We start from the raw sequence: 25,156 nt of genomic DNA on the forward strand, positions 1-25,156 counted from the left end.
ACTGGTGTAAAAGCGCAAGGAAATTTATGCGGCGGATAGGAGGCGGCTGGCTTGACCGCGGCTCACAAATGACGGCTCACTTTACCGCGGTCAAAACACAGGAACACACTTCCTCAACACTGGGTGTGAGTGGAGCCCTCTAGTGGTCCACTACACAAGAACTGATCTCCGGTTGTCAGCCACCCACCCCCAGAAGAGCCCCGGGCTAACCCCCGGTCACCAACCGAATTAATGGCCGGAAATCCGAGAAGGGGCACCGGTCTCATCGGCTTGATGAAGGACGCCTTTCAGCCTCACCAGCCCGCAGTGGTTGACAAGAAAATGGTGGGAAAATGCTGGAAACTCATGGATAAGGTACTGACAGTGGTTTTCCGGTAATCCGGTTGTTCAGTGATGACGTGACGAATCCTACTTCCGGGCCTAAAGTAGTCTGAGTTTAATATGGCTTTTGTGTTGTTAACATGTTTAATGTTATGTATTTTCTTCTATTTGATCTCAAAAAGCTCCTAAAACAGTCAGTGATCACTGTTGACCTCCCTCGGCTTTTATTACCGCTAATCATTCATTTAAGCTCAGTTTTTAAAACCTTAGGATGTAACTATAGCCCAGCCCATGCAGCAGTATATGAATGACTAACCTCGTATTGTGGATGGATTATCTCAGTTGTTCTCCTGGCTGAAGTTTGGTCCTTTTACAGCATCCTGCCATGCGATTACATTTGTTCCTGACCACCGAGAACACTCACGTTAACTTTTATCGAGTGGAAAAAAAGTTAGCTTGTTTATATTATGCTAACATAGCTGTGTCGCTAGCGGTCACGTAGCACATCATTATATACGAGCTAGCCAAACTTCAGTAACCCTACAAATATCACTGCTGTTTAGTTTTCTGTCTTCATTTGTGCTGGAAGTGATAACAGAGCTGTACGTTTTAATTTGTTTCCAAAACCCCGCAGTCAGGACATGCTATATTGTATTTAGATAGAAGCTAGCGAGCTAACTCCCTGCTAACTTCTAACTCCGTTAAATGTCATAAATTCCGTTTTCATGGATGCCTGGATGTTAAGCTCAATTGTTACACCTGGTAGAGCAGAACGCTGATCATTTTAATAAAGATGAAAGACTTTAGACAGTTTTTCAACTCTCAGTAATGCCATAGTGATCGTTTAATACAGGGGTGGCCAACCAGTCAGAGACCAAGAGCCACTTTTTTTTTACTGTGTTACCGCAAAGAGCCACATCATACGCATGGGCACACATGAACATCACCCATCCTTCCCCCCCCCCCCTCTCTCTCTCTCTCTCTCTCTCTCTCTCTCTCACACACTCACACACACACACACACAAAATACACACATCTCTGCTCAGCCAGATTCATTGTAAATGTCACACACCAACATGATAATGACAGAAATGGACTCCTACAGTACTAAAACCACAGGCCAGTCATTTTCAACAATGAACATTGTGTCCACTGTCTCACACACACAAACTCTCAGTTCAACCAAGTCCACAAACAAAAATATAATAATCTACAATAGCATTTACTTTTACAATGCATGTTGTTTAGTGGGACTTCTGGCATTCCTTGCCTTGAACAATCCTCTTTAAATCTGGCTTGTATTCCGTTGTTGTCACTCGAAGCAATTCTTTCACATGTGTGTCAGTCAGAACAGATCGATGCTTTGATTTGACATGTTTTAGGGTAGAAAACACAGACTCGCAGACGTATGTTGACCCAAACATTGACAGTACCTTAAGCGCAGCCCGTTTGACATTGGGGTATTTTTCCATTGGCACACTTTTCCAGAACTAAATGGTCCCTTCCCTTAAAGCAGGTTTCAATTGGTCCTCCTCACAAAGATCGATCATCTCCAACTCAGCCGCAGCTTCATCTGTGACTAGCGGGACTTACAAACAGCCGGTCTCTGCATTAAATGGGTCGACGAGGAACGTAATCTGTGGCCTTTTCAATTGTAGATCATGGAACCGGGTCACGAAGCTTTCGTGCAAGTTTTCAATCACCGTTGCATATCTGGCTCTTTGCTTACTCAGGGCAGCGCTGGCGACTTGCCCGCTGGCTTTTAGCAGAGTGGGAAAATGCGTTAAATCTCCCTTTTGAATATGTGTCTTGAACAGCTTCAGTTTGTTGACAAACGCAAACACACTTTGCACCATGTCAGGCAGCATTTTTAACTTACCCTGCAGGGTCAGGTTCAGTCTGTCCAAGTGACACAGCATGTCGACCAAAAGGCCAGATCCATAATCCACTTGAGGTCCGAGAGCTCGGGATAGTCCTTGTCCTTCTTTTCCATAAACAGTTTCATGGCATCCAAAAGCTCAAAGAAGCGAGAGAGTACCTGGCCTTTTGAGAGCCACCTCACAGTGCAGTGCAGCGGCAGGTCACCTGGAAGCCCTTGGTCCAGCTCAGTGATGAGATTCTTGAATTGCCTGTGGTTAAGCGCATGTGTGCGGATATAGTTGACGATTTCCATCACAGGCTTCATGACGTGATCTAAATTCAATGATTTAGACACGAGTTGCTCCATGTGGATGATGCAGTGGAAATTCCAAAAGTCAGGAATAGTTTGGTCAGCTTTGCACAGCCCCACAAGCCCGTTCACAGATCCCATCATGGCTGGTGCTCCATCCGTGGCTATTGCAGTTAATTTCGTTATGGGCAGATTTGCTTTTTCAAATGCAGCCATCATGGTTTCTTTCACATCTATGCCATGGGTTCTGTCTTTTAATGGCACAATATCCAGGAGTTCTTCTTTGATCACACAATCGTTGGACACAGACCGTGCAAATATTGCCAACTGAGGCTTGTCTTGTATATCACAACTCTCATCCAATGCGACACTAAAATACTCACATGCTTGAAGGTCAGAGTGCAACTGTGATTCAATAGCCGTGTTAATGTCCGATATTCTGTGTTCAACAGTGTGGTGGGACAGTTGGACGTCTGATACCATGCGTTTTAATTTGTCATTTTCAGGAGACAAGATTTCAACAACATCACTGAGGCATTTTTTAATGAACTCCCCTTCATTGTATGGCTTTTTAGCCCGTGCAATGTTCCAAGCCAGCTGATAGGATGCGAGCGTTATGGTCTCTGACCGCTTCGTAAATTTTTGGAAAAACTGTATCTGCCTTTCTGCCTGACTTTTCAAAGTGGCCGACTCGTGCTTGCAAAGTTCAGTCCCTTTTGTAAATTCCTGGTCGATGTTAGCATGGAGTGAGCTGAAGTGGCGCTGAAGATTTGAAGCTTTGAAATGCGCTAATGACGTCTGACATATAAGGCAGAATGGCTTACCATTGCGTTCAACAAAAAAATATAAACTCTCCCACTCTGTTAAAAACGTCCTGTGTTCATCTTCATATTTTCTTTTTCCTGTGCATTTTTTTCCTGCCATTTTAAGGGCGAACTTGCTCCTACTGGGAAACTTTGCGGTATTTTCATCTCACACACATGTGCATTTGATGAAAACACCGTATTGAACTCAAGCGAAGCGAACGCGCACATTTTAAAACAACAACATTAAAAAAAAAAAAACCCACAAACGCAAACTTTGATATGAACGTAAGAGCCGCATGAAACCAGGCAAAGAGCCGCGTGCAGCTCGAGAGCCGCGGGTTGGCCATCCCTGGTTTAATATATGGACCTGCAGCGGAGTTTAGGTCCAGACACGGCTAGTGACGTCAGACTGAACAACCGGATAAATCCTTTGCAAGAAAGGGCTTTGAAACAGTAAACGAAAAACTTTTTACTTGACTTTTTTTCTTTTTGTCTGTAACTCGACATCATAGACAAATGTGAGGCCACTTTAACTGATTTTCTTTTCTCACATATTGAAAAAAGATTAAGCTCAACTTTTCCATCCGCTCCTTCACTTAGCGTGAAACTGCGGTTATATTGAATCATCACTAATTCCCTTTGCATGACATAAATAACCTCAGGACATCCACACAGGAAGGTGCTTTGGCCTAAATTTGAACAATAACCTGTAAAGCAGTCTAAACCTGAAGCCTAAAACTGGAGTACAGTGGTGTCTGATTGTCTAATTGGGGTCAGTTCTCCTGAATTAGGTCACATTCATATCCCTATATTTAGTATTGGATAAGAAGAGGTGTACATGTTGCAGGGGCAAGGCAATGTTCTCTATAGTCATTGCAGCCTATTTACTTTCTTTTGCAGTTGGCTATAACTAAAACAGATGAGCGGGAAGTGCAGAGAGGTGGTGAGACAAGAGCTCACAAGATATTAATGCAAGTGAGCTGATGTAGGAAGTAACAGTGCATCAGATAATAGAGAGTGAACCACGGCATGCATGTGCAGTGTTCTGTGCAGACTCATTTACACCTGTGCTTGTAAATGGCACGTTTGAGTTTAAAAGCTTTCATACCTGGGTGGTATGCTTCAGGGCTGGGTGCTGAAAATTTTTACTGCCTTGCTGTAAAGTTGTATTGTGGGAATACATTGCCATCAAAGTAGCAAAATGAGGAATCTGAGGGTTTGGGGGAAGTGCTGGATCTGATATATAGAGTGAGTGTGCAAATGTATGCAAAAAAGAAACAAAACCCTGCTTGCATGCACAGTTGGTCCACAGCAACGTGGGGAAAAGATGCACTTAAATGAATAGTGACAGGTAAAAGTTTCTGGTGAAGTTGATGCAAATTTTAGGTATTCAACGTGTTATTGTACTATGAGCCATTTCATGTTTATGGTCACAATATATTGGGCCTGCAAAGTTATTTGGTGGGTATGGGAGCATAATTGAGTGCAATTTGATAAGTAACCTTAGTTGTCAGGTGATTAGACGGGTAGTAAATGTCCGTCACAGAAGCAGTTCCTGGTCAAACTTTGATCTACAGCTTGTGCCACATTATTCTCCGATTACCGAAAAGACTCTATCAAGAAGATTATCATCATAAACATTAGGAAATATTGGCTGAAACTTTAAACCTTGACATGTGTAAGAATGGCATTTTTTTCCGGTAACATCACATTGCAAAAATCGTGACCCAGTTTTATGAGCTTAAAATTTATAGACACATCCATATCCAAACTTGCGTGCGATAGCTGATGATCTAGCTGGAAAACTGTCAAGAAATCTGTGATGTCTCCAGTACCGTACTTAGACAAACTTAAAAAATGTTTTACCTTGACTGTGAAACATGCACATTGCAGCATCTCACATTGCCACAGCTAAAGGTTTTAATCCTGTTTGTTTTATGGTTTTTGTTTTTTCGTTGTTTGCAAGTTAAAAATAAAAAAACCCCATCTCTGAGCCGTTGCGTTCTCTGTCCAGGTGGTGCGTCTGTGCCAGAACCCCAAGGTGGCGTTGAAGAACAGTCCGCCCTACATCCTGGATCTTTTGCCGAATACCTACCAGCATTTACGCACCATTCTGTCCAGGTATGAGGGCAAAATAGAGATCCTCGGCAAGAACGAGTATTTCCGCGTGGTCATCGACAACTTGACGAACAAGACGAAGCAGACCATGAGCCTTTTTAAGGAGGCCAAGGAGAGGATGTACGAGGAGAACTCCCAGCCCAGGTAGGCGCACGTTATATCCAGACAAAACATGATTCATCTTTGTGGGGGGAAACGGAATATTGCACCAGCAGAAAGCCAGGATGGAAAAGCTGTGAAGCAGGGAGTATCTGAATACTGGGTATCTGAATCATGGCACAGTTAAAGAGCTAATCGTTGTTTTTCTTGGCTTCCTATCAATAAAATAATCCCTTAAACTCATGATAGTACGATAATTCCAGCAGTAAAATATCTCTGCTGACCGAGACCGTCTCTGTCCTATGGAGCACAGAACTGAGCTTTTTCACAACATCTGTTTTGACATGAAATAGTTGGAAAGCACAGATGTTGATGATTAATTAATAAAGATCGTTAACTAAATAGAATAAAAGCTTCACTAATGGGCCACCTTTGTCTGAAGGTCTGCTGTCAGCATTGGCTGAATTTTTTATTGTTATTTTAACCAAAATAAAAAATGGGTTCTTAATGAAAACCTTCCAAACTACCCAAGAAATCAGAATCAGAATCAGAATACTTTATTCATCCCGAGGGAAATTAGGGGTTACAGCAGGCAGCACGCTAATGGCGCATGCGCACTCACAAAGGAACCTTCTGACCAACTTTACACAAACATCACATTGGGCAGACATGTCAGAAGGTAGGCTGATAGGAAAAAACAACGAAAATACACTACATGAGGTAAGAGGAGGAGAAAAAAAAACTCCACTCAGACTGACCTCCTAGTGGGAGAACAGTTTGATAACAGAAAAAACACCTCAGCACAAAAGCACATGACTATCAATACACCATAGAAACACGAGACAAGCAACAGGGGCTCAGGGGTGTTGTAAAGGGTAAGAGAGAGCCGGCGTAGACAGCGCATCCGGTCCTGCAGCATCTGTGCTGGTCCAGTTGACTGCTATCTTCCCCGGTAGGGCACAAGCATCGAAGGCGTTTGGAAGGGAGGGGGATGAGTGCGTGCTTATCAGTGTAAGTGTATGTGTGTGCGTGTCCAGAGTTCAGCTGAGACAGTGTCCTTCGCTCTATCAGGCTAAGTAAACAGTCTGCCAGCCAACCCAGGTGGCCTTCATGGGGCGGGAAGAATAGTCATCACACAGTCGTTATCAGGGAGTTGTTTTGGTGGGCTCCAGCCTTGGGCCTGCAGCTGGCGCCGTGGTGTCCAAATGTTGAATATTGTTGATTTCTCCTTTGTGAGCAGCTCGAATTTAGCACTCTGAGACTGGTCCCTCGATCCGTTGAAGAGCTGCGAGCCTCCCCATGATGGTATCAAACTTCTGTTCCATGGTGTTGTCAGTCTTTTGATTCTGAGACCTCACAACTGCAGTGATCCGTTCCGCGATGTTTTCCAACTGTCGCTCAAGGGTCTCATTTTGAGCAGGCCTCTCTCTGATGTTTCCCCTCATACGCTCAATGGTGTTGTTTTGAGCCTTCACAGCAGCTGTAAGCGTCTCCAAGGTGTTGACCATATTACGTTCGTTGTGAGAGGTCGCACCTCGTCCCGTCGCTTCGAATCCAGCGGGCAGCCTTGTGGGGGTTTGAACAGCCGATTCCGCTCTCTTATTTCTCTGATAAACCAGGGCTAAGCCAACGCCGATCAGCATGAACCCTGTTATCATGGTTCCGAATAGGTAGATATCTTCAGCATCCTCGATCGACAGTCCCGCCAGGCACACGGTCCTCCAGTTCTGCCACCCATCCATCGTGTAACCGGCAGGGAAAGTCCCTCCAGGGCACTCAGGCTCTCCCGAGCCCCGACTTCTCGTTGAGAAAAGGGTGTCAATAGCACTCAGAGACCAGTTGATCAAATCCATAATTCTCTTTTAGGTTTTAGAGAACGACAGTGAGAGACTGTTCCAGGGAAAGTAAATTCACACAGACAAGACAAGGACATAGAGGCGAAGCAGGGAAGATAAGGGTGAGGAGGAGAGGAGAAAAGTGCGACCGCCTTCGCTGAGAGCTCAAGAAGTAGTTCAATACAACTCATACTGAGATTTTTTGTGTGATATTTTTTTTTCCATCAGATGATTAAAAAGATTTAAAAAAGCGGCATGCTTGCACTGCTGTGGAGTCATTTGTGAACATCTCTAACTCTGTGCATTTAAAATGAAGTACTGATGTCATTTAAGCTCTATAACATTAACCTGCAATCTTTTTGTAAATATTAATTTAAAGTATTGAAAAAGTTTGTCTTTTTTCTTGAAATGTTCTTACAAGTTTCCATCGCTGCGATTAAATCAAACCATATGAAGCAAAGTGAGCTTCATAGGGAAGTGATTGCACTTTCGCAATCCTCTGCTTCTCAGAAAGTCTTTGCTAAGCAAAAGTTCATCCTTCCTTTCACGCACTAAATTTTATCAAGTGTAAGATGTTCTATACAAACAGCTGTGTTGGCATTAGCAAATGCATGTATAGGTCATCGGAAAGCCTTTTAATTGAACCGTCAAAGCTGAGGCCATGCTCAGACGATGTTGTTGCCCAACTGGCTGTGTGCTCAGTATGCGTCTGCGACTTTTGGTTCAGTTTTTTGTCATGTGTCACCTTGTGCCTCTTTTAAACTGATTTACTGTTTAAAGAAAACAAAACAAGTTTGGACTAGATTATGCACCCGCACTGGTTATGTTCAACCCCAATGAGGGTGGACTCACTTCCTCTGAAAAGTAGCGTTTCGTGTAGACTGCTCAAACCAGGTATCTTCAAATGTAAAGCAAACGCAAGTGTAAAAGTCAATTTTCAACATTGCTTCCCTTCTTCTGCAGTTATGTTCATGATTTCAGCTCTAATTGGACATATTTTTATAAATTTGACACTTGAGTTGTCAGGAGTGGGGTTAGTTTGTCTGGGAGGTAGTGCAGCCAACCACAAGTAATTTCACAGAAAGTGCTTTAAATGCATTTAACAAAGTAACACCAGTTGTTTCAACAGCAGGAAAAGAAAAAAGCGAAGAAGAAAATGTCCAGTTGACTATTGTGTTTGTTGAGAAAGAGGAAAAAAATTAACTGTAGATCCATAAAATGTGCCAGAGGAGGGGGAAATGTACGAGACAAGTGGTACCATCTTTGATTCCACCTGATTGTTTTGTACTCGAAAGTGTCTGGGTGCTGAAAGCTTCTATTTCTGTGTGCATGCAAGTGTAACTTCCCCTTTTATTTAAAACCAAACATGGCGTTATAGAATACTAAAGACATTAGGCTGAGGATACCTGTATCTAACTTGTTGCTACGGTTTTCTTTCATTGTCTCTCTTCCTTTTCTCTCACTTAGGCAAAACCTTACCAAGCTATCTCTGATCTTCAGTCACATGCTAGCGGAGTTAAAAGCCATCTTCCCCAATGGCCTATTTCAGGGTGACAACTTCAGGATTACCAAAGCTGATGCTGCTGAATTCTGGAGAAGCTCATTCGGGGACAAGTGAGTTTTTGTTTCAGCTCTGTATTCTTATTCCTGGGTGATGTTCGAATGACTCATATTTCACAGTAATCCTTATTTATGTCATGCTGGCCATCGATTCCAGTTCATCTCTGGCTGAAGCAAGCAGTTTTATCTTACTTACTGCTTCCTGCCCCTTGCAAACAAAAGATTTAAACAGAAGTCAGATTACCATATTAGCATAGTCACATTCACAGGCAACATACATACGAAAAGTAAAAAAACACAACAAAAGCGCTGAAACTGAGCATTTATAGCAGTGGAGGTCTGGGTTTTGGGGTCATGAGTTAAGGCTACGTAAGATGACCTCATGATTTGAAACTGACTGTGAGCATCCCAGCCATTTTATTAGGGGCACCTTGTCTTCATTTTTGTGGCATTGATTCAACAAGGTGCTGGAAACATCCCTTGCAGATTTTGGTCTATAGTGACATGACAGCATCATACGGTTGCTGCCACATACCCAGGTTTCCCTATTGGACCGAGATCCAGTGACTCTGGAGGCCATTTGAATACTATTGCTTGGATGTTACTTACTGTCATGTTTAGAAAACCAGCTTGATTGGAGTTTTATCACCTGATGTGTTATTCTACTGAAAGCAGCTATCAAAAGATGTTAGAGATGTTTGCGGGGGGGAAATCACAGCAGATCAGCAGTTTATGAAATGCTCAGAGCAGCACCAACAAGCATGTCCCATTCAAAGCTCTTTCTCCCACATTCTGCTCAGTTTGAACTTAAGCAGGCAGTGGTAACCATATACATATGTGTCTGCATGCATAAATGCACCGAGTTGCTGTCATGCTCAAATATTAGTATTAATCAGTATAGGGCTGTTCGATATAACCACATATATCGGATGACAATATGAAAACATCTATCGTTTCATTTTACGCTATCGTTTGTTTCGTGGTGTCGCAAAATAAAGTGTTTACGCCAATATTTTTTCACCGTTTTGATGGTCACTGTAGTGGCTATATTAATTTATTAAAGTTCTCTCTTTCTCTTATATTTAATATAACCACACTAAGGATGGACAAGCGCCTGTTTTTATGCATTGTTGTTAGCAACAACGACGGTAAAACCATCGCATGTCCGCTTGTTTATTTTCCACATAAACCTTTCACAATAAAGCTCAAGATCCTGTTGAAACTTTTCAAAATAAACGGAATCATGTGAAAAAGTATGCAGAGTGTTTATGGATGAGAAGCAAAAAGGAGCCGTCAGGTGTCTAAAAATGTATAGTTTCATGCACGGTTAAAACACTCGACTCCAGGTACACGACGCCCAGCTGGAATCACTTCAGCAACCCGAGATTCACAAAATTTACAGAAAATGTTAAGTTTTTGTGATTTTTATCGTCGTTGGATGATAGATGTTTTATATCGGGATGTGAGATTTTGGTCATATCGCACAGCCCTAAATCAGTAGTTGAACACACGTATCTAATAAAGTCACAGTTGAGTGTGTGTATTTGAGGAAAAGCATACCAGGTCCCCTTTAGTCAACTAAAAATACACCTGTGTATATATTTAGAGTTGTGTCTTTATAAAGATCTGCTGCCTTGTTAGCTAGGTGTTAGCTTAGCAAATCTGCAATTTTATTACATTTTAGGTTCTATTTAACCCCAAATTCAGTCTTAACTAATAGTGAAAGGCAATGTCCCCACAACAAACATTTGTTTCCTCTCCCTCCCTTCTACCCAGGACCATAGTGCCATGGAGGACATTTCGGCAGGCTCTTCATGAGTTTCACCCTATTAGCTCAGGTCTGGAGGCCATGGCGCTCAAATCCACTATCGACCTCACCTGTAACGACTACATCTCCGTCTTCGAGTTTGACATCTTTACAAGGCTCTTTCAGGTACGTCACAAAGCATTCAGAGTAGTTCACTGTAAAATTGCACAGTTTGCACTTTAATAACATTTTAGTAAAGGCGGTGAATTACACGAGGATGCTTAAATTTGTTTATTTGTTTAAATTTGAGTCCCGCTTAGTCTCTCCTGTGTAAATGCAGCAGCAGTGTCTGAACCCACTCGCATATGTTTTTCTGTAGTGTTGCCAGCGATCAGAGTTGGTGTTTGTAATTTTATTGCTGCTAACAGATCTTCTGTCCTATATGCATTATAGTCTCATACCTGATTTTTGTTGTGAATTCAACTTCAAAACAGCTGATGTACACAACATAAATAAAATGTTTGCATTTGTGAATCTGTGTCTTGTAGCCATGGTCATCTCTTCTAAGGAACTGGAACAGCCTGGCTGTTACACACCCTGGTTATATAGCCTTCTTAACCTACGATGAGATGAAGGCTCGACTGCACAGGTTCATCCACATACCTGGCAGGTAGGCCTCACAGATCAGATATATCCTATAATACTTTTGGGGGGAAAATCCCTACTGTATTAAATATGTTGTTGCAGGAGTGTGAGTTTGTAGCTGTTGGTTGAAATAACTCTCTCTCACAGCTATATCTTCAGGCTGAGCTGCACTCGGCTGGGCCAGTGGGCAATTGGCTATGTGACAGCTGATGGGAACATCCTGCAGACCATCCCGCATAACAAACCACTCTTCCAAGCACTCATTGATGGATATAGAGAGGGATTGTGAGTCGCATATCATCAGGGTTAATGAACTAGTATTTAGTGTAGATTTATAGCACTATTAAACTGCAAGCTGTCAGGGGAGAGTATTGTTTTTCAGCCTACTGAGTACATGTTACTTTAGGTTCCTGAATTAATAGTGAGGAGGGTGGAGTCTTTGTAGTAGTTCCTCAAAATTTAACAAAAAACCTTACAAGGAACAGGTTGGACAGTGTGGATGAAATGGTGTCACAATCGAAGTATAATTAACTAGTTTGTGTCATCCTGCAGAGAAACAAACTTGTTTTGTTTTTTTTGTTTTGTTTTGTTTTTTTAAGGATTTTATAATGAGAAATTGTTTGGCAGCCTCGATGAATTGTAAAAACATGGCAAGGTTGTTGCTTCTTACTGTTGATTTATAAAATCTGAAAATGACCCTTTTTTCGTGACTTGGTTGCGTTTCTGTGTGCCGTGGTTCTCCAGCTATCTTTTCCCAGATGGCCGTGCACAGAACCCAGACCTGACAGGGTTGTGTGAACCGTCTCCACAGGACCACATCAAAGTTACTCAGGTTTGTTTCTCATGTGCGTGCATGGTTTTAATGCAGAGAACAAATACAGATGCATAAAATGACTGATTTTAGGAATAAATCTCTACAGGATGAGAGTAACATGAGCAGCCGGTGTTGAACGGTCTCCCTTTTTCCCTTGTTTCTCTGTGTCTTTTATTACACTGATTTGAAGCAGCTCAATAAATCCTGACAGGGATCTTCTTTTTCCTGCTGTAGAATTTTCTTTAAATTCAGTTTTTTGTGTTCAACGGTGCCTTTTTAAATAGGTCAATTAATAATAATAATAAGTCTTTGATTTAGATTCATTCTCAGATTGCAAGTGTTTTACTCCACTCTCTGATCTGCATGTTTAAACTTAAGTATAAAGTCTTTTATTATTATTATTTAATTATTAGTAGTAGTTCCTGCAGTAGAGGAGTCATGTCATGTTCCTCAGTGTAACTGTTGCAGTCCCCAAAGTTATACGTTCGGTTCTTTGAGCCATAAGATCCCACAGTGCTACTGAGTTTTAATAATGAAAGTGTGAAACAAAGGGAAGCAAAATAGATGGGAACTCCGGCTAAAACAAACAAACAAACAAAAGAGGAAGGAGTCCATGAACGAACCACACAAGACTGTCTGCTTCAGGCTTCACCCCTAAACTACTTTTTTTCTTCTTCCTTTTTTAACTAAGAACCAAAAACAAAATCCAAAACAGGCCTGTAGCAACAGAAAGACAGATGGGAGGGACAGAGATTCCAGTTACTGACCATCAAGCTTCAGCAGCCAATCGGCACTAAGAATAAATCTAAAGTGAGATCAGGTTAACGAGGGTGCTGATAAAAACACAACAAGGTGACGACTGGACCAACGCACCGAGGTCACACGTAGCTGTAACTTTATTGTTTTATTAATGTTATCTTACAGTCAGTGAAGCTGAAGCACTTTCTTTTTGTACTTCCTTTAATAAAATCCTTCTTCTTACTAACAACTGTAACAACTTTTCCTCTTCAAACATAAAAGATTAAATAGACTTTACTGGCTGGGAACATAGACTTGCTAAGAGTGAGACAAAGGACTTGTTTGCCATGAGTGAGTGATTAAATGAATGAATTTGATGTGCTGTTTATTCTTGATGGACTTTGGACTTTAGACTTCCTTATACGGAATTTATTTTGATTGTGTTTCACATCAGACGAACAATATAATTGTTGTCTTCCCAAGCGCAGTCGTGTTGTTCTCACTACTCTGCCTTCAGGACAGAAATGCTCTCCGGGCTAACTTAACAGATTAATTAATCGCAGCATGACTGCAGAGTTCTTTAGACATAGTTTTCTTAAAGTGCTCCTTCTGCAGATCTTTGATGTACAACATTTATTTGACATCTTCAGTTTTATTTACATTATAATTCATCCTATCTGGGTGACTCTTTTTGTGGTAGTTTTCATGGTTTCCTCCTTAAGCTTTCAGTCTTGAAAAGACTTGCAGCTGTAATTTGGATTTAAATCAAAGCAAAGCCTTTCACAAATGATGAAAGCTTCAGTCTGCTCCTTTGCCTTTACCTCCTAACCTTGCTGTGTCTTTCCGTGTGTGCATTTCAGGAATCGGGGGGTCAGGGCTGCCCGTTTTGCCGATGTGAGATTAAAGGCACGGAGCCTATTGTAGTGGACCCCTTTCACCCAAAGGCCACTGGGGCTTCCTTTGCTGGTTTCCAGGGGTCGAGCAGAGCAGAAGCCGCAAGCAACGAAGAGGAAGAGGATGATTGGCTGGAAGACCAGCAACTTGTCATGATCTGGCTGGCCTGCACCAAAGTAAGACGAGCACGTACATATATTTAGACGCTCACTGGGTGCTTTATTAGATGCAGCTGTTCGATTGCTTATTAATGCACAATATTAATCAGGTAATTGCTACAACAACTCAGTAAATTTAGCTAATAGATATGGTCAAGATGACCTGCTCAAGTTCAAGCCGAGCATCCGAAAAGGAATGAAAGGTGATTTGAGTGATCCTTATCGTGTAAATATCTCTGAGGAATATTACAAGCACTTCATCCGCTACAAAATCTGTAAATCAATGTGCGGGTGTGCAGGTGGAGCGCCCTCCGTCTCCAGTGTCTCAGCTGCCTCTGCGACTGGACCTCTTACAGCAGAGGTCCTCCACCTCCCATAGTGCACTGAGTCAGGGAGCCACAGTCAAAGTAAGTACACGCCTGAGTGCACTAATAATAATAATAATGGATTGGATTTATATAGCGCTTTTCAAGGCACCCAAAGCACTTTACAATACCACTATTCATTCACTCTCGCATTCACACACTGGTGGAGGCAAGCTACAGTTGTAGCCACAGCTGCCCTGGGGCAGACTGACAGAAGCCAGGCTGCCATATTGCACCATCGGCCTCTCTGGCCAACACCAGTAGGCGGTAGGGTAAAGTGTCTTGCCCAAGGCACACAATGACCAGGACAGAGAGCCCGGGGATCGAACCCACGACCTTCCGGTTACAGATACGCTTCCCAACCCCCTGAGCCACAGTCCCACTAAAGACAAAAGACTTTGAGACCGACTATCTGTGGAAAAGAATTCAAAGGGTGGAAAAATAGTTTTTAGAAAAACACTTGCATTGGCCAAAGGTGCATTCAAGACTTGCTGGTCACTGAAATATTCTCACTCTGAATAGTGCCTTTAAGAAGAGCCCTGTGCAAACATACACTAAGAAGTTGAACCAGAAGTAATAACTGCTCAATCATATGGAAGTCATATGCAAAGTGTTAAGGCCAACACCTGCTGCTGGGACACAAACTTCATTACAAGCGCAGTACATTTAGGTCAGAGTAATATCACAAACTAACCACCTCCTATTACCAGCTTTAACTCACTTTTTATATCAATAAATACACGTATATGAGTAGCTAACGATATGAATATCTTCTCTAGAAAAGAGCATTTATAGTTTTAGTTGTGATCAAAAGAGCCTGTGAGATAAATCTGTAATGAGCCCGTATATTTTAGTCAATATTTCCTAGAAGCCTTGAAGTTGTCAGATGTCCATTTGATAGTCAAAAATAATCATGTGTTAATGTGGCTGCAGGTTCCTGGAAATTATGTGAATTGGCTAAGTGTTGGTATTCACAACTGCTCGACTGTTTGCCTGTGACTTAAAGATTAATAGTGACGCCTTTTTATTAAACCTCCAGTGTGCTGCCAGCCCTGCTAACACAATTATTGTTATTACCAAAATAGGATGTGTGTGTGTGTGTGTGTGTGTGTACTTGAGTCTTCACATCTCTAACAAAAAACATCCTGTCCTGTGTCTTCTGACCCAGATGGTAGCCACTCACAGGGACAAACCTCTACCTCTGCCTCCAGCACTGAGAGAGCCTCCCCCTCCTCCCCCACCGGAGCGCCCCTCCCTGGTCGGCCAGGAATCCAGACTCCAAAGGAGACCCCTCCCCTCCACCCCGGACCAGCCAGCCTGGGCAGCAAACTACATGGTGCTACGCCCTGCAACGAAGGCCCCACCACAACAGGGCTATATGGCGCTGTCTTTAAGGGAAAAATATAGATCTTGGGTTGTTAGAAATACCAGCAGATCAACAAACATGCTCAGACCTTCCAGCAGGTAATAAAATGTGCTTATGTGTGTGGTTATGTTATTGTATAGTGAATTGCAGAGAAAAAAATCTCGCTGGGAAAGGTTACAAGTGACTTTCAAACAGTTCGTAGAGTGAAAAGTGAGAAAGTTGGTCTATAAACAAGTTAAAGGGATAGTCTGACACACAGTAATGCAACCCTCAAATCTGAAGCTGTGTATTTTGTCCAGCAGGGGGCTCTCGAGGTTCCCATTCCTTAGAGAGAACTCTCTTTCACTTATTTGCTGTTTTTCACCTCCTTAAATAATTTAAAGGACAGTGCTTGAAGATGAAGGCAGCTGGATCTCAGCTTGTCTCTTTGATTAAAATGATGACAGTGTCTAAAATGTAGGGAATTCGAATGGATAGGAAATCTGCTTAAATTTTAAAACTCGAAAGCTGAAAGTTGTGGTGTGAGCCTACAAAGATGCCTTCGCTGGGTCCATGCACGACTAATTAGACTTAAAATGTGTAATATTTGGAAGCATTCATACCTCTGTGTGATTGGTGGATTTTTGTTTGAAGCAGAGCTAGATGTTTAGCGGTCTATTTGTGAAGTTAGCATACTGAAATGATGAACTTTTGATCAGAGGTTTGGTGATTTAGCTTACAAAGGGTAGATTCAGTCATTGAGAATATTACCTTCTCTGTGAGGATTAGTTTGTGTAAGAGTCAGGCATAAAGGATCGCCAACAATGGCCCTTTTTAAAATCTGCTTCTAATACTTTTTCCTTTCTTTTTGTTTTTTGGTCATGTAGTGTTACCATGGTAACTAGACAAAATTTCAGATTGTGAGTTAAGTGTAATTGCAAATAAGCCCTGCAAGTCAGCTCAGGATGCAGACTTTCCAGGCACACCGCTCTGTCCCCAACCACCTACAGTTCAAACCTGCTGTTTGCATGGGGCATCCTATCAGAAGAAAATTGACTTTAAGGGGACGGTGGCCTGAAAGTATAAATGGCTTTATTTATTTATTTATTTAAAATCATGGAAAACTTTTTGAGTCCAAGAGCAAGATTCTTTAAATGAAAATGAGCACAGTTTGTTCCCCTTTAAATAATTCCTCTATCTCTCTCTGTCTCGCTGTGTGCCTGCAGTGAGGTGGGGGACAGAGACTCTGAGGACCCCCAGGTTTACGAATCCATGTGTAACATCCAGGCCCAGGCCGGCTCGTCGGAGACGACGCAGAACTCTGAGCTGTGTAACATTCTCAGTTTCTCACTTCAGTGTATGGGAAGTGCTTGATCATTGTGGATTACTAACAGTAATCACACTATTTGTTCTAGTAGTAGTGGATAAACTGACATCACAGAATTAAGAATATCAGGGTAAAACCTCATTTTTATTTACTTTTTTTTTTTCCCTCCAAGACCATCCTCAGCATTCAGCTGTTCCGCAGGACAAAAAGGAGGAGGCCAGTGTGGAGGATGTTTACGAGTATGACTTTCCCAGACCAGTGGTCCCTCCTGCCCCTGCCAGAAGAGCCCTGTCAGATATCGGCGGCCCTTCTGCAGCCTTCAGCAATCTCAACATAGACTCTGCAGTAGATCCCAGTATGTGTGGGGGTTTTTTTGTTGTTTGTTTTTTGTTTTGTTTTTTTTCCCCCTTTTTAATTTCTAATGATCAGCAGGTGGCGAAATTTCTGGTTGCAAAAAGGGAGTTGTGGTCATTAGTTACGTCGTACTGAACACAGCGTGATTTATATTTTAATAGTGATCACCAGTATGCTCAGCTTGAGGCTTCAAGATGATGCACAAAAGAAACCGGTGACATCCAGTTCTCGTGTGCAGGCTGTTGTCCACGGTATTAATGTTGTTTTATTGCACATTTTTCCTCAGGCTGGAAATAAAACAAAAAGTGCCAAACAATTTTTTTTGGCATTGAAGCTAATCACAATTAAAGAAAAATCAAAAAGTCCAAAAAGAAAAGTAGTCTTAGTTAGACTCAGTAGCAGTGGACAAATGAATATTAATTTGAGAAGTAATTAGGCTACATGAATGTAACTTGAAACTTCTTGTTTAACTTTGGCTTCAGCAAATTACTGCTTTAACCACACTGAAATCAGTGATGGAAATTGCTTTCATAGATACTCTAACCACAACGTGCTGCATGTCAGGCCAGCTTGTGAAACTGCTCAGGCGATTCATGAGGTCAAAGTTACAACAGAATCCATCATACCAGGCTTGAAGCTATGTGCTTCTAGATGAACTACAGGTAGTTTGGACCAATCAGCCTTCTGTTAGGAAGCCACATTCATTCTAGGAGCAAGTGTCACTGCTTGGCAGTTTTCTTGGTAACAGTTATTTTGAAGCCAGAACTTTAATGTCAGTGATAACCTAAAGGCCTTTTTTCCTGCAAGTTTTAATTCTGTGAAGCATGCTGCGTTTCTTTGCCTTTCACAGACTGTTACAGATGATTTATCCAGTGTTTTAGTTTTTTTAGAGTGAGGATACTTTAAGTTTTTAAGGACTTCCGAAATGTTTCTGTTTCTCAGATGTTTCAGGTTAGCAAATGTCTGGTTATAAAGGGAACTTTTAAATTATTTTTCCCACAAATCATCTGTGTGAATGTAAATGTGTATTTGATGTGTTTATTTTGTATTTGACTCATCACGTTTCTTATTTTTCTTTCATTTTCTCTCATTTGTTTCAGGTATGTTTGTAGCAGGCGGCGACCCCGAACGTCCCCCAAAACCTCTCCCTCGGCGAGCCAACTTTGACCGACGGCCTCGTCTGTTAAACCGCAAGCCACCTCCGCCGCCGCCAGACCTCCCTGGCCCCTCCTCATCTGCCTCCCCTGTTCCACCTCCGACTATTCCTCCTTCAGGTCCTGGAAGCTTGGCCCTAAACGGGGAGATTGAATGCCTCATATCCCAAGGCTACTCCATCCAGGACATCCAGAAGGCCCTGATGATTGCTCAGAACAACCTCGAGACGGCCAAGAACATCCTGCGCGAGTTCGTCTCCATCCCTTCCACAGCGCACATCGCCACATAGTCACTTTGCGCAGGCTCATCCTCTGTCTCATCTCTCTCCACTCTGTGCCATTACCATTTACCAAGCACTTTTCTGCAGGGCCACAAGTACTTTCAGAAGGCTTTACTCTGAGGGATGATGCTGCGTTCATGTTATATCTCATCCAAAGTCATTTGTAGTGGGAAAACAGCAACGTGGGGTGGGGTGGGGGGGACTATTGTTAAAGACTATGTCAAGTGGCTGAAATTACAGTCTCAGAATCTCTTTTACTTGTAATATTCATTTGGAGATTGAGGGTTTTGGCCTTAAACGTGAGAAGTCAACTGTAAGTCCGATATGACCTGAACACAGCATAAATGGAGAATTGGAGCCTTTAAAATGGGCTTGCTGTGGCCAAGCTGTGACTCGCTGAGTTAGTTACATGCTACGGCAGTGTCCCCCCTCAGTCTGCGTGCATGCTCTCGTTAAGCTAAGTGTTAAAACTGTGCAGACTTTGTTCAGCGAAGGGACCCCGCACATAGTCGTGTCTGTTCATTACATATGATTCTGTAATGAAATCTTCTGTTTTTATTGTTTGTTTTTTAAGCATATACATTACTGGGCACAAGCACCCTTCAAGTAAATTCCTTCCAAAGAATGCAGTCTGTGTTTTCAGAGCTAAGGAAAAAACAACCATGCCAGCCACCAAGTGGTTAAAATGAGAATAGTCAATACCAGGTACAACAGAACAACCTGTTTACATCTTTGCTGTACTTCTTATGAATTCAGACATTTGATTGAACAACAGAATACATTTAAAAGCCAAAAGCAGTTAGAAGCAAGCTAAAAACGTCTTTAATTAAATAGAAAAAACAGTCCACTTTCAGCTTTAAAGCATAAAAACACAATAAGCACACTGACATGAGAAGTATTCAGAAAAGTAAATGTTGCAGCAGTTTCACTCTTCAGTGTTATCTGGGGTCCGTTCTTCGTACCTCGCTTACTACATCCAAGACCAAATCATCGCGCCAACTTTGAGCTCGCTATTCCGGTTCTCCGAACACACCTGTTGCTGACGATTAGTATAGCTGGATAAAGTAATGTGAGATCACTGGGTGGCTTAACAGGGGCTACGCATCAATAGTAGAAACATTGATCGGCAACCCTTTGATTGGTTGGCGAAAATGTCGAAGGAGCGCGCTCGGTATTTTTCGGCAGCAGAGCAAGAACTCTTGATTGAGGGATTTCAAGAGTTTCAGAGTTTAATTAAAACGCAAGGGAACACTGCAAAGGCTGCAAAAGCAAGGAGAGAGGGCTGGCAGAAAGTTGCTGACAAATTAAACTCGTAAGTAATTTAATAATAGTAATAATAATAATAATGGATTGGATTTATATAGCGCTTTTCAAGGCACCCAAAGCGCTTTACAATGCCACTATTCATTCACTCTCACATTCACACACTGGTGGAGGCAAGCTACGGTTGTAGCCACAGCTGCCCTGGGGCAGACTGACAGAAGCCAGGCTGCCATATCTCACCATCGGCCCCTCTGGCCAACACCGGTAGGCGGTAGGGTAAATTTATTATATTATATTACATTACATTATATCATATTATATTATGTTACATTATATCCTCTTTCACATTAGAGCCACAACAGGACCCACTAGAACATGGGAACAAGTAAAAGTGAAATATAAGAATATTCTACAGAATGGTAATATTTATCACTTATATTGCTTTTAGTCTCTTGGAAAGAGACCCTGAAATACTCTGTTTGTTTGTTCATAACAGCAACCAAGAAAAGGGCAGAGCAAAAAAAGACAGGTGGTGGTCCTGCACCCCCTCGTTAACAAGTTGGTTAAGTAAATAATACCCTCACGGAAAAATCGATATCTCTCTATGAGCACACTGTCAAGCTGAGCTAAAGGATCCTGTCTATCCCGTAATATACGCTGAATTCTGAAAACTCTCCTCATCAATCTTGCACCTTCCGCAATTGGTTGCTCGCGTATACGGACAGGACATGGCTCCGACAGACTTCCCAAATCCACCTTCGCTTTTATAGCCGTGGTCTCTGATCTTGATTACACAAAGTAATTTACTATTACTACTCTAAAATATGAATTACATCTGAAATAATCAAATACATGAAATAGAATGATTAATAGTACATTTCCCTTTTTTTAGGAAATGACCTGTATGTATCTGTATGGAATCAATAAAAGAATCAAATACTGCATTATCTTTAGTTACATTGATAATGTTTATTTATGGAAAAACAGTGGAAAAATATCGCTGTTGCTTTCGTATAAATGAAGCGGACATACCTGAGTGGCCGCGATCTAATCTTGTTTACATGAAGTAAGCCTGCTCCCGAGCAGGTTTACACTTACGGATCTGTTGCTATGACAGCAAGTCCCGGATGAGCTAACTTACTTAGCGAGGTACGAAGAACGGACCCCTGATCATTAAAAAGTAGCACGGGAAAATAAAAGCCTCAATCATTCACATTCGAAAACTATACTTATCAACAAAGCATATATTTCAAAAAAGAAACAAGCCGCAGACTCTGACGGCTTAAATCTGAATGAACCAATTTAATGTGAAACATGAAGTTTGTTACAGTGAAAATGTGGATAAACTGTAGCCCTTAAAACATCCTACAGACACTGAGCAGTCTTATTATGTGGAGTCACAATCTGCTGTGTGCTAGGACAGCTTTTTCTGCTAAAACCAGGTCCCTACTGGTTGAAACAAGGGTGATGGGAGGGGTGAGACCTTACAACAACACATCATTAAAGTTAGGAATAATTCTTTGACATGAACTCGTGACCGTTCTGACATTACACACAGATCTGCTAAAAAAAGTTTAACAAAGCTTTAACTAATTCAAGTTAAACTTAAACCAGCTAAATGGCTTTGTTAATGTTGGGCTCGCTTGTACTTTTACACTGAAGTAAACTTTGCACATCCAAACTGTGAAACTGTGCCAGGGAGTAGAAACAAGAAAACAAATTCAGTCATCAGCTGAATTTTGAAGTCCACGGTTCATTATTGTAACCATGTAGATCTAAATGGAGCTGTTTCTGTCCATTCTGGACAAATCAACAGATAATTATGTCACAGTCAAAGTCACCTAGCTATGATCGCCTGTAACTCATAACAGCAGCAACTTTAAGTAAAAACAAAAACATCTGCAAATTACAGTTTTATGTTTAAACTGCACATAATACACTATTGTATAAAAAAAGTAACAGAGTTATTTTGTTCTTCAGTCTGTGATGCTTTTAGATGCTGATGTAGCATCAACACTCGCAAAAATGTACACATTTTCAGTAATGGGGCACACTCAGATTCTTTATGGCTGTGCAGTCCATGGTTGCTCAGGGCGACTCCTCTCTCTTCCACACTATCACCATATTCTTGTCACTAAGGGCAACTAGATAGCGTAGCTCAGGGTCCATGGCTACGCTGTTGATGGAGGGGCCTTCTACCTTGCCGTGGCCGTTCTTAACTGGGGTCGGCCACTCCAACACCTGCCAAAAACAAACAACATGTTAGTGCTGAGTGGAGAGAAAAGCGAAATGCATCTGAAGTTTAATCTCATTACACGCGGCCGACGTGAAGCTTCGGAAGTCTCAACTCACTAGTCTTTACATTTCATGTGCAGGCTGAAAGAGGCAAGCAAACTGAGCTCTCTTTAAAGAGTAAAGATGGATAGTGACATTTATTTCATTGAAATGTAGATTTAAAATGTCTCCATCCTTTACGTTATCTTAATGTCCTGCACAGGTACTCCTGTGCGCGATAATCCTGTGTTTATACGTGAGAGCTGGTCATTGTGTAATCTTCCAAAATGAAACAAAAATCAACTACACAGCTCAAATCTCTCATATTTATGGTGGTTGCACACATCTGTTATCAGAGATGCAGACAAAATCCGAGGAAATTATGCTGAAGCTAAAATAATACTTGAATGGCCCGTGTTTATCTATTGTAAGCTTCCTGTGTGCATTCCTGTGCACGTGTATTTCTCTAGGAACAACACAATTAACTGCTTCTGCAAATTTAAATGTCTTTTGAGTGCAAGACAAAGGAACTCTCTCTTTACGGGACTTCAGTGGATTCACACATGAAGGACAATGTTTCAGCCCAGTGCTGAGATCTGGGTATGTTGTGACATCACCAGAAATCCAGCTGGAAAACAAACAAGTGGGCGGATGAAGCTCCATGTGTTTTCACTTTTCAGAGCTAAGATTGTGAAACAACTTTAATAAGACATAAAAGTAAAAGAGAGTAAAAACAAGGACAACTAAGGAAAGTATAACTGATGATTAGGATAACGTTCACTAATCTGGGAGTTTGTTTTGTCTGACTGCAACTACCTCCCAGACTAATTTAATAGACTCATTTTTAGAAAAAAAAGAACAAAAAAAACAATCGATATTTCTCTAAACAAGAATCGTAAGAGAAAGCTACTGTCTGAAAATACAGATACCTCAGTGGGCAGTATGGTTTTCCCAGTGTGGAAACTGTTCTTCTGGAGGTTGGGGATGTGGTATGTCCATATCTTGCCTTTGTCATCACCGCACACCATGTAGGCTTGACCTAATGATAGGAATGAGAACACAGAAAAGTACACGTGGTGAGTATCTGTGATGTTCTTGGTCAGAGGGCCCGGTGGCGCCAGTGTCCAGCAGCCTCGCCTCTGTCAGTGCGCCCCAGGGCAGCTGTGGCTACAATGTAGCTGCCATCACCAGTGTGTGAATGTGTGTGTGAATGGGTGAATGACTGAATGTAGTGTGAAGCGCTTTGGGGTCCTTAGGGACTAGAAAAGCGCTATACAAATGCAGGCCATTTACCATTTACCATGTAAGCACTAAAGTAGTTTTTCACAAGTTACCACCAGGAAGCTTTAAATGAACTTTAAAGTCCTTCAGGCCATTAGCTGTCTGCATTTCAAGATCTTCTAAATTAGTTCACGGCATAGAGTGATTGAGTTACATCAGCTTTCCTCTCTGTTGTTTCAGAGCTGCACGTCTGAGTGTGTGGCTTCAGTCGAGGTGTGCACTCATCTATTTTTGCTTTAGAACAGCGGTCCCCAACCCCCGGGCCTCGGACCGGTACCGGGCCGCGAGAGTTGAGGCTCAGGTGTGAAATGTATGGTTTTCAGGGTTTTTATCGGTTTTCAGCGTTATTTTGTTATCGTTTTTATTGTTAACTCGGTTTTCCTGGGTCTTTTCACGTGTGTTATGAATAGATCTTCTTTTTTTTCGGTACCGGTACTAGTTTTATTTTGTTGTATTTATCCGCAACACCTTAAAGGCCAGTCCATGAAAATATTGTCGGGCATAAACCGGTCCGTGGCGCAAAAAAGGTTGGAGACCGCTGGTTTAGGATGTTTTATTTATCTGATTCACTACAATCTGGAGGGTTAAAATCATAACCCTGGAACGTAATTTAGATTGTAAAGTGAAAACATCCAGTTCTACAGTAAAGCCTACAGGGAGTGCAGAATTATTAGGCAAGTTGTATTTTTGAGGAATAATTTTATTATTGAACAACAACCATGTTCTCAATGAACCCAAAAAACTCATTAATATCAAAGCTGAATGTTTTTGGAAGTAGTTTTTAGTTTTAGCTATTTTAGGGGGATATCTGTGTGTGCAGGTGACTATTACTGTGCAGAATTATTAGGCAACTTAACAAAAAACAAATATATACCCATTTCAATTATTTATTTTTACCAGTGAAACCAATATAACATCTCCACATTCACAAATATACATTTCTGACATTCAAAAACAAAACAAAAACAAATCAGCGACCAATATAGCCACCTTTCTTTGCAAGGACACTCAAAAGCCTGCCATCCATGGATTCTGTCAGTGTTTTGATCTGTTCACCATCAACATTGTGTGCAGCAGCAACCACAGCCTCCCAGACACTGTTCAGAGAGGTGTACTGTTTTCCCTCCTTGTAAATCTCACATTTGATGATGGACCACAGGTTCTCAATGGGGTTCAGATCAGGTTAACAAGAAGGCCATGTCATTAGTTTTTCTTCTTTTATACCCTTTCTTGCAGCCACGCTGTGGAGTACTTGGACGCGTGTGATGGAGCATTGTCCTGCATGAAAATCATGTTTTTCTTGAAGGATGCAGACTTCTTCCTGTACCACTGCTTGAAGAAGGTGTCCTACAGAATACAGCAGACTGGAAAAGATTTACTTCAAGGTAAGTTCAACCAAAATCACTAATGCTTTCATTTTTATGATATTAATTTCTAGTTCTTCAAATTTTTAGAATACAAATCAATAATTCTTCCAAAATTTCCATTCTAATATTTAGATCTTCCACTTGTAGAATAAAAATCACTAATCCTTCCAAGATAGTAATGGTTATTTCCTCTGTATGTGTCTTATCTTTGGAAACTTGGCTTCATCACATGCAGAGGAA

At 41.6% G+C, this 25,156-nt stretch overlaps 1 protein-coding gene across 1 annotated transcript; it reads left to right on the top strand.

The window, feature by feature from the left end:
* The first annotated feature begins 231 nt into the window (after positions 1-231).
* LOC146693315 (E3 ubiquitin-protein ligase CBL-like) lies at positions 232-18,904 on the top strand. Its single transcript, XM_085429630.1, has 14 exons — positions 232-354; positions 5,312-5,559; positions 8,817-8,963; positions 10,686-10,842; positions 11,205-11,326; positions 11,449-11,586; positions 12,046-12,157; positions 12,327-12,361; positions 13,638-13,923; positions 14,205-14,312; positions 15,439-15,734; positions 16,842-16,945; positions 17,115-17,297; positions 18,397-18,904. Exons 1-14 carry the CDS (start codon positions 232-234, stop codon positions 18,738-18,740), a joined length of 2,403 nt encoding a protein of 800 aa, XP_085285756.1. The 3' UTR covers positions 18,741-18,904.
* The last annotated feature ends 6,252 nt before the right edge of the window (positions 18,905-25,156 follow it).

The sequence above is a fragment of the Copadichromis virginalis genome, linkage group LG14 (assembly GCF_057382275.1).
Source record: "Copadichromis virginalis isolate Kocher_CV1m ecotype Utaka linkage group LG14, C_Virginalis_male_GT1.1, whole genome shotgun sequence".
Taxonomy (NCBI): Eukaryota; Metazoa; Chordata; class Actinopteri; order Cichliformes; family Cichlidae; genus Copadichromis; species Copadichromis virginalis.

Coding starts and splice junctions, on each gene's coding strand:
- LOC146693315 (XM_085429630.1), top strand. CDS start 232: ATGGCCGGAAATCCGAGAAGGGGCACCGGTCTCATCGGCTTGATGAAG. Junction 12,158..12,326: donor GTTTCTCATGTGCGTGCATG/GTTTTAATGCAG, acceptor AAATCCTGACAG/GGATCTTCTTTTTCCTGCTG. Junction 16,946..17,114: donor GACGCAGAACTCTGAGCTGT/GTAACATTCTCA, acceptor TTTCCCTCCAAG/ACCATCCTCAGCATTCAGCT.